The sequence below is a fragment of the Biomphalaria glabrata genome, chromosome 6 (genome assembly GCF_947242115.1).
Source record: "Biomphalaria glabrata chromosome 6, xgBioGlab47.1, whole genome shotgun sequence".
Taxonomy (NCBI): Eukaryota; Metazoa; Mollusca; class Gastropoda; family Planorbidae; genus Biomphalaria; species Biomphalaria glabrata.
In genome coordinates, this window is record NC_074716.1 from 21634466 (window position 1) to 21644924 (window position 10459).

A 10459-nucleotide genomic window follows, 5' to 3' on the forward strand; every position below is an offset into this window, starting at 1 on the left:
TTAAAAGTATCGATTTCTATCGGTGCATTGATGACGTTTTCAGTCCCCCCCCCAATACTGTACATATACATTGGACGGCCGCCGAATATCCCGTGGTGTTAAAAAAAAAACAAGACATGAATCAATAATAAAAAAAAAAAAGTAACCAAATAGTCAATTAATCACTGGTACCATAAGTAAATATTTTGACACCAACAAGGGAAACTATTCCTTCAGTATTCACAGATATGGCTAAATTTGTTGTGTTTGGCCCCCTAACGCATTCTCCAAACAAATGGAGACTTAAAAAAAGGGAAATAACTGGAACATTATTGATATAGTATTAAGGATGGAGCTCTTCCCCTTTAGATAAGCCTTGTTTTCATTAACAGTTAAAGAGACAAAATGATCTAAGAGTTTTGTTATTTCATTTAAATATTTTTTGTCATGTAACAAATCTATAGACCCCCTCTTAAGTAATATCCTAATGTTCCCTTAAAAGCTTAAGAATGAGTACAATGTACATGTCTATATTTTATAAGTTACACAGATTAGTTTGTAGTATCTGTTAAATGCTGATCAACTTTAATTCACCAATGAGTTGAAAACATAAGTAGAACATAGGAATGCTATAAAGAAGTTGTGCAAAATGTTTAATAAATAGCTATTTACTTGACACAAGTGTATGGTATCCAGCTCAGGCTGAATATCTGGTTTTACCATCTGGCCATATTCATCTCCAGATGAATATTAAAAAAATGCTTTCCAGTGCATCTCTAGTTTAGACATACAATAACAATAAAAAAAAAAAACATAAACAATCTTTTGTAAATATTTAATATCGTTTTTTTTAAACCTGTAACTGAAATACTAAACAAAAAAAAAACGAACAAAAAGCATACAATACTTCTGTTCTGTTTAAGACATCATCACACATAGCAATTACTTCTTGAGCTAAATTATTTCATACAATGTTTAGATAGATACAGATAAAAAAAAAAAAGATCAATATGTGATGATGAATACACAAGGAAACTAGGTGATAAATTGTAAGTTCTTAAATAGTACTAGAACATTAGAATTTGTAGGCCACTAATAGTATTTCTTTAGCTTAAAAAAATACAAAAAACAGGGTTGATGCAATTTAAAAATTTTCTATTGACAAATTAAATCTTGAGATATGTAGACATTAAGCTTTCCATGAGTCATGATTATATAAATATTTCTTGTTCCAGAAATATGATTAGAAATATATTATTTTTTTTAAAGTTATCTGACTTTTTGTTTGCAAATTTTTAAAGCACCCATTAAAAAAACTACAAAATGTATAAAGGCTCAAAACAATACCCGTATGAAAAAAAAATTGTAAAAAGGATCAATATTTAACATGAAATAATCCGAAAAATTCTAAATTCATGAGGACATAATCACAAAATATGTGTACATTGAGATCAATGCATTTTTAAATATGGGAGAATTGATAAAATAAATAAACAAGTATGACATGGTTAAGATGTAGAACAAAATATTGATTTTTTGGTAATAGGACCAAATAGCCTGACACCTGAATATATCTTACAAATTAAGTCAAAAATAATACTGCAGTTTAGTCCAAATTAGCAGCCAACTAAATAAATCTCTTTGAAATAATATAAATTTCAACTAATAACAATTTTCAAGTCATAATTTAACACATCAAAATATAATTTTATGTGATGTGGAAATAGTGTGACAAATGAAAAAAAAATTATATTTTATGTTTTAACTATTGGAACATACAAATACTTCATCACAGTTGTATAAGAAAATGCATTTTGTTTATTAACAAACAAATAAACTGCTTGATCTTTTCATTTGGCTGCTGGGTTTTTCAATCTGTAGCTATAAATAAATTAAAAAAAAAAAGGTTTTAGTATACTTGTATCAATTAGTTTGGATCAGTCATGTAATTAAATTTGTAATAGATCTAGACTAACAATAAAAAAGCATATATAAAAAAAAAAAAAGGGGGAAACCACATGAACTCATGGCTCAACACGGTAACCACTCTGCTAGTGGAGAGCTTATGAACATGGAAGATTGTATAGTTATTAATTGTTTCTATAGTCTTGACCTATTTTTCAGGTCTGCATTCACTAAGACTCAGAGGGTGAACTATAAAGGGGACTAGCTAATTCAGCTCATACTACTTCAGTCAATTACAATATCTTTTCCTTGTTTGAGATATCAAATAAAATAATTTATTACCGTTACCAATAATTAATTAACTGATCGGTTAATTTTTTAAACTGATTCTTGTGTTGTCAGGTAAAAGAAATAGTTGTGCAAAATTTCAGCTTGATAAGAGAAATCACATGTATAACTTTTTACCAGACAGACAGAGCGAGTTGATATAAGCTTTGTAAAAATTGTTAACATTTTAAAATAATGATGCATTTTAATCAATACATTTAACTATGATTATTTAATCAGATTAGGAAAGAAACAATAATTAAAACAATAATGCTCTTACTCAGCTGAGCACACTATGAACACCTTGTTGAAATGTGATTTTAAAAAGTTGAATTACTTCTATTATTTTTAAACTTATTGTTTAAAGTCCCAAACTTACTTAATTGCTCTAAACAACTGAATGTAAGCAGTGCTTCCAACGAATATGTTCACTAAAAACAAGCTGTAGTTTTTAGGAATGATCACCATGGCATAACGTGCCCATATAGTACCTGTAGAGAAAAATATTAAATTAAATGTACCGGTATGATACTAATGTAAGTATTGTCTGGTGTCATTTGACAAAAGTTGTCAGGGTTTGGGTTTATGTTAACAAGTCAACATTTTGATTATTTAAAAAGCTTATATCAATTCACTGTCTGTCTGGTTAAACTCCCAATCTCAGATCAAACTGAAATTATTCATTGTTGTAGACAAGATATGATTCAATACAAAGCAATAACCAATTAGTCAATTAATTACTAGTAATGAATATTATTAATTTTTTTTTACCAACAAGGGAGATTAATCCTTCAGTATTCACAGATATGGCTAAATTAGTAAAGTATAGTCCCCTTAAATAATTGTTAATGTTATTTCTCTCACACGCATTCTCTGATCAAGTTGATACTTTTCACAATTATTTATTGTACCTAACAAAACATGAATTAATAAAAAATTTACCAATTATTTCAATTAATTATTGGCAATTAATTATCTCGTTTGATATCAAAGAAGGAAAATAACTTCTACACTATTAAAAGATATTGCAGTTTTTCCCTTAGATAAGCTTTGTTTTTTTTTAAAGGATTTTTTTTAGTATTTTATTTGTTTTCTCTGTATTTTCACCTATCTACTGATGTTTTAGATGATAGGTATTGCTCTTTTTTTCTAGCAGTCATACTATTTAGAGCTTGTCATTACTGACTGATCCATCCTAATGAGCACCCACATTTGTAATAACAATCATTAGCAACATTGATAACTTGTGTGTTTGGGATTATACTTTATCAATTATTTGTGAGCACTTTACTTTATCTGTTTAATGACATAATCACCAGAAGTATTTTTTAAAATCCCCATCAAACATTTACCTGTTGCAGCCAAAGCAATGGCCTGGTTGATACTGAGGGCTTCGGCAGGTCTTTGTAAATCACCAACACTAGCAAAGACCAAAACCTAAAAATAAAATAAATGACAAATTCTTAAAAGTGAAAGAACTCTGAAAATTTAAAATCAGGAATTAATGCCCTGGATCTTTTTATAAAATGCCTGGTGGATATTAATGTAAAACAAATGTTCAATGTGTATATTAAATTTATAAAACAGACTGATTGATGACTTGAACATTCAAATGACTTTATTATGACTAAAATAAAACAACATCAGACAACACAACTTTGGAAAATCATAAATCAATAACCCTTCAAATAAAGATGGGCCTGATAATATATCTATAATCTATAAGCTACCTATAATACACCTATACGCTATAATGAAAAAAAAATGCTGGAATTATAAATTTTTTATCACGTGAATTGACAAAACTTGTGTATATATATATTATTATGTAAACTTAATTTGATTAAAGTTTCTATAAAACTTGTATACATATATTATTATGTAAACTTAATTTGATTAAAGTTTTCTATCTCAACACTAAAAAAAAAAAACACACCTACCCATTTTAGTGCAGGAGCCCAAAAGTGAATAGTTTTAGGACCTTGAATGATATACAAATTATAAGTACTCATATTAATTTAATCCATTTTAAATGCATGTATCATATATATACTAGATGATGTTTATAGTTCCTCTTTCAGATCTTGCAATCTATAGGGCAGATGATGTAAAGGTCATCTGTTTCTGTGGCCCATGGTTAATGAGGGTGTCATGTGTCCAGCACAATGACCAACCCCCTGTTCTTTTCCGAAAAATAATGTCAGTTAGTGCTGGGTGGACAAAGAGGCACCCGAAGATCTTGAAATTAAAAAATCCAAGTCTTCACAAGGATTCAAACCCAGGATCCCAGGTTCAGAAGCCATGCGCTTTACCACTCATTCTCAGCCACCGCACCTCCACAGATGATACATATAATAATATAATCATAGTCTTATTTTTAGAATGTATAGATCATTAGATCTAGAATCTAGTGGCTATACTAGACTAGATTATTATATATATATTATATTTATATACCATAATCTAGATCTAAAGAAACTAGAAAGTCTAAATAGTAGTAAATCTACTATCTAGATTCTATACAAATCTATATATTTAAATCTAAAGAAACTAGAAAGTCTAAATAATAATAATAATAATAATAATAATCTTTATTATCCGTAAGGAAATTTGTCTTACAACTTGTGCATTACACCAAACAAAAAACATTATAGCTATAAGAAACCAAAGTGTACATTCACACCAGACTCACTCATAATTTACATGTGACAAAGTTTATACCAGATTGTTCTTATTTAATGATTTGATTGCCAGGGGAACAAAAGAGTGTTTGTGTCTGTTTGTCTTTGCTATCGGTGTCTTGTATCTCTTTTGTGATGGTAAAATCACAAAATCCTGACACAAAGGGTGATTCTTTATTTCGAGGATCTTGTTAGCTTTTTTTATAGATGTTTGTCTCAAACAACTGCCCAAATGGGGTTTGTTTTTTGCCAATGATTTTGCCAGCAGCATTGAGGATTCTATTAAGTTTATTCCTATTTTTAATGCTCAGATTGCCATACCAGGCAGTGATATTGAAACTGAAAATATTGCAGATGTGAGCGTGATAAAACATAGCCAAGGCCTTTTCGCTAACATTAAATGAGGACAGTTTTCTTAGTAGTCGTAATCTTTGCTGCCCTTTTTTGCTGATATAATCAGTATTTGCAGTAAAATTTAGTTTATTGTCTAGGATAGTACCAAGGTATTTAAAGGTTTGTACAATTTCAATAGTCTCTCCAGCTACAGAAACAATATCATTTTCCTTCTTGTCCCTGCGAAAATCGATTATCATTTCTTTGGTTTTTTTTACATTTAATAATAAAAAATTATCTTTACAGTATTCCTCAATCAATGTGTTCTAATTCTTTGAAATACTCATTTACGTCTGAGCTCTCTGAGAGCAGGGCAAGAAGAGCCGCATCATCAGCGAATTTTGTGAAGGAGCAACAAGAACTATCGGATCGAAAATCATTGGTGTACAAAATGAACCACAATGGCGATGTCACAGCCCCCTGGGGCGCCCCTGTGTTAACTATGCGTTCATTAGATATAACATTGTTTACCCTAACCCTCTGAGCTCTCTGGGTCAAAAATTCATTAGCCCATAGTATTATGTATGGACTAATCTGCAACGCTTTCATCTTTTCAATGAGTAAATGAAGTTGTATAGTGTTAAAAGCTGATGAGAAATCAACAAAGAACAATCTTACATAAGTGTTCGGTAAGTCCAGATGTTTGTAGACACAGTTTAAAATATTTAGGATGGCATCGTCTACACCTTTACCCTTTTGGTAAGCAAATTGTAAAGGGTCTAACTTATTACAAAGATCATTCAGAAGAAACATTTTAACCAATTTTTCTAAACATTTAGACACAATGGAAGTAAGTGAAACAGGTCTATAGTCATTCATTTCCTTCGGTTTGGAAACCTTTGGCACAGGTACAATTATAGATGACTTCCACACAGGTGGTATCTCATGGTTTAGTAATGAAGCAGAAAAAATATCTTGGAAAGGTTCAGCTAGTTGTTCAGCACATTCTTTTAAGATTCGCCCTTTTATTCCATCAGGCCCACCAGCTTTCATTGGGTTGACGTTTTTGAAAATGTTACAAACTTGCTCTTTAGTAATCGCTAATTCTAAGCAGTTGTTAACATTGACATCCTCAAGGGCTTTGAGTCTTAGATAATTAAAATCTTTCGTGTCGAAGCGACAATAGAAATCATTTAACTCGTTGGCCAATGTTTTTTCGTCTCTTGTAGCAAGATTATTTTTAATTTTGACTTGTGCTCCTGCCATTTTGTTCATGATGCCCCACGCCTGTTTCATGTCACTTGTATTAATTGAGTCTTCCAGCTTGGTGCGGTAGTTTCTCCTCCCTTCCTCAAGAACGACGTTGAGATTTCGTTGAGCAATTTTCCTTGTCTGCCCATCGCCACTCATAAATGCTCTTTTCTTTTTGATTATTTCCCGTTTTATTTTTGCAGTGACCCATGGTTTATTGTTGGGGTATATCTTGATGCTCTTAGTGCTGACACACATGTTTTCACAGAATTTGATGTCATTTGTCACTGCGTCGACCCATTCTTCCAGATTTGATGTGGTTCTTTGAACAAATTCCAGTCAGTGCATTCTAGACATCCCTGTAGTTTGAGAATATTGTCTTGCGTCCATTCTTGTACGTTTTTTTGAATGATTTTTCCTTCTTTAAGTTTTGTACGGTAAGTAGGCAGCAGTTGTATTGTTTTGTGGTCCGATGATCCTAGTGGTGGCCTTTCACGAGATGTGAATGCTCCTTTGATGTTACAGTAACATAAGTCCAGAGTTCTGTTTTCTCTTGTCGGACATGAAATGTGTTGATAGAAGGTGGGTAGGTCAACCTTCAAGGTGCATTTATTAAAATCACCCAGTATAACTACTGGTGCGTCCGGTGACCTTGTCTGAAACTCATGCACTACATCAGCGATGATTGCAGCTGCAACTTCCGTTTTGGCTGTAGGCGGAACATAAACCAGGACTATGTAAATAACACCAAAGTCTCGTGGCAAATAAAAAGGTCTTAATGAGAGCGCCAGTAGTTCAAGATCCGGACAGCACATTCTCTTTTTAACCGTGTAGTTGGTACAGTATTTGAGGTTGATGTACACACAAAGCCCCCCACCTTTCTACTTCTTAGTGGTAGATCTAGTAATAGACATAATACATGATAATAGTAAGTAGATCTAGTTATTCTTATAGATAAATTTACATTTCAGTACTATTTTAAATCAACATCTAGTCCTAGTCTATAGATATACTCGTAGAGACTAGACTAGCTAGTACTAGTAAAAGTAGTAGTAGATTGAATATGTACTATTTTTTTTTTATAATAGATTTAAGATTAGATTTTTTAAAATCTTAATCTTACAGTAATCTTACTTTTAACTTTAAAGTTTACTTTAGACTACTTTTTTTTTAATTTATAAATTATTGAGGTAAAAAAGAAATTTCAGATTCAAGATACTGTACTGATTAGATAGTAGAATATGAATAGTAATAGATCTAACTTAGAAACCAATGCTAAATTAACTGTAAATGTAACTTGGCGTTAAACTAAAACTTAGAAAATCACCCAACAACCTGCTGGGTGCTCCCAAAGAGGCCTGAACTTTGTTGGTACGCATTTATCTCCAACTGCGACAAGTGCTCTGTATAAGGGCGACAAAATAATCATGGTTCACGAAGAATATAGTCAATCTGGGTCGAAATCAAGATCTAGAGTAATCTAGACCTAATATAAATCTAAATCAAGATCTATGAGTATGATAGATCTAGGTCTAGATCTACTTCGACGAAGTAGTCTAGACTCTAGCTCCGCTGAGTGAAGATAAAAAGTTATTCTTTTTAATTGAATCTTGCGGCTGTTTTTTTCTCCTTGCCAACTAGAATAGGGTACCTAGAATAGTCCTTGGCAAGTCTACATCATGGCATAGGTCATATGGTATAAAATAGGAAAGGCCCATCAGCGAAATGGCATATAAAGCGAACACCTCCCCGTAATTGGCGTAATTTTTATCCATTCTTATTTATTTCAAAAGTAACTGCAGAACTAATAGAATGGTATTACAAAGACTCCATTTTTCTACATTTTCCACATATTCACTTTCGTTTTCTCTCATACAATAAAGCTTAGCTGAAGGTCAAAGTTGACATGTATGGAAATTTCATTCTCAAAACGTTTCCGGATAAACCAGAATAGGCGATTTTAAAGCACCAATGGACATCGGCTGAAATAAATTCGAATATTATGCTTCTAAATAGACGAGGAAATAGATCTAGTTAGTTGTAATAGCCAAGGCTATTCATTGCGTTGAAAAAAAAAATATTAAGGGGTGTTCGCTCAAAATGACCTTTTAACTAAAAAACTATTCTACGAACACCCCTATAATATATAAGCTTAAAAGCCATTAATGATAATTTAGTGATTGATTAATTTATCTGTTTTTCTTTTTGTCTTATTTATTGTTGTTGTTTGTAAATTGAAATATTACATTTTACTGATGGGCCTTTCCTAATATACACATCTTTGCATGTGTGTGTTTATATTTTGTTTTCTTTATGTTTCTTGATTTTTGGTAGAACCCAATTTCCTCCGTTAAGTGTTTCTTTATATTAAAAAAAAAATGATGCCAAGCTAGCTAGTTTTCTCATAATTATCTTAAGGCGCCTATAGGGGCCCACACCTGCACTTTAAAAAAATGTAAAGAAATGGTTTTGACAGTAAAAATTGAAATGTATCAAATTCTTAGCCTTTATAATTTTACTTAGCGACCTATTCATTGTGTTATTATGTATTTCTGAAATAAATAAAACAAAAAAAAAATGCGAAATAACAAATCGATGAAAACCTCATTATATGATGCACATACGATGATGCAACTACATCTTATTTATTTTCCATCGAGAAGATTTAGGTGACAAGTATAATACCGTACTAAAGAAAGTACTAAAAAAATATTAGCTATGATCTATTTGATTTTCAAGAAAATGATCTAGTGTTTAAAGAACTTCCTATGCACTAACAACAAAAATACAAAACTCGTATATCGCAACAAAGCTAAGTCATATGTTTTCTTCTGAAATACAAACGTACTTACGTCAAAAATAAATAAATAACTAGGTCAACCTAGTCATGACTTAAATTCTGCCAAGTCATTAGTTTTCCTGGCTGACTCAGGCAACCCATACCATGCTCTACTAGCATTAGGGAAAAAGGACGTAGGACGTAATCATCTTCTTTTTTTGAAGTAACGTCTGTATTATATAAGATAAGGAGTATTTGTACAAAAATTTGTTCTAGCATATGGAGCAAGGAGTGTGCCTTTATCTTTGTGTTTTTCTGAGTATTTTATTAGGTTTTGTTTTTGCATTTGAAGATTATGGTTCAGTGTTTTATCTTATCTTATATAATACATACGTTACTTCAAAAAAGAAGATGATTACGTCATACTCGTCATGCATTTAGTCATGCATATTAACCAATGACCTAAATTCTGCCAAGTCACTGGTTTTCCTGGCTAGCTCAGACAGTCCATTCCATGCTCTAATTATGTATACTTGCTACTTTACTTTTAAGCCTTCTATATTGAAGGGTTTCTTAACTTTACTTTTAAGCCTTCTATATTGAAGGGTTTCTTAATTTAGTGATTTTACTAAAGGTATTACTCTAATCAAATGTGAACATTCGTTTATAAATCTCACTGCTCTATTTTGTGTCTGTTTCATTTGTTTCTTAATGTTTTCTTGAGTTGAGGGTCCCAAACAGAGGATGCATATTCTATTATTGGCATAAAATAACATTTTATTTTTTTATTTTTATGCTCTTATTTGATTTGCAGAAATTTCTTTTTAATAAGCCATAATCATAGACATAATGCTTTGTTTCATTTTATAATAGTCTCATAAATATGGTGATCACACACACACACACATACATACATACATAGGCCTACATATATATATATATATATATATATATATATATATATATATATATATATATATATATATATATATATATATATATATATATATATCCATGAGAGTTTTTGAGTTATTATAACATCATGGACTATATATAGTCTATGTATAATACCTAGTATATATTTTGGGTTTTTAGTCTGTGTTACTGGTTTACTGAAGATTTGTTTTCTAGGTGGAAAGACGTGCTTCATTTGATTCCCATTTATGTAATTCATCTAATTCTTTTTATAAAATGTTTGTAGCTT

The 10459-nt window shown here is 31.1% G+C and overlaps 1 protein-coding gene across 1 annotated transcript; it reads right to left on the minus strand.

Moving 5' to 3' along the window:
• Positions 1-799: 799 nt before the first annotated feature.
• LOC106065151 (mitochondrial pyruvate carrier 2-like) lies at positions 800-8135 on the minus strand. The gene is made up of 5 exons (XM_013223910.2): positions 7812-8135; positions 4152-4192; positions 3564-3648; positions 2591-2702; positions 800-1860 (listed from the first exon to the last, which is right to left on the minus strand). Exons 1-5 carry the CDS (start codon positions 7903-7905, stop codon positions 1830-1832), a joined length of 363 nt encoding a protein of 120 aa, XP_013079364.1. The 5' UTR covers positions 7906-8135; the 3' UTR covers positions 800-1829.
• Positions 8136-10459: the final 2324 nt, after the last annotated feature.

Coding starts and splice junctions, on each gene's coding strand:
- LOC106065151 (XM_013223910.2), bottom strand. CDS start 7,905: ATGATTATTTTGTCGCCCTTATACAGAGCACTTGTCGCAGTTGGAGAT. Junction 3,649..4,151: donor GGGCTCCTGCACTAAAATGG/GTAGGTGTGTTT, acceptor TTTTATTTTTAG/GTTTTGGTCTTTGCTAGTGT. Junction 1,861..2,590: donor CAGTTGTTTAGAGCAATTAA/GTAAGTTTGGGA, acceptor ATTTATTTATAG/CTACAGATTGAAAAACCCAG.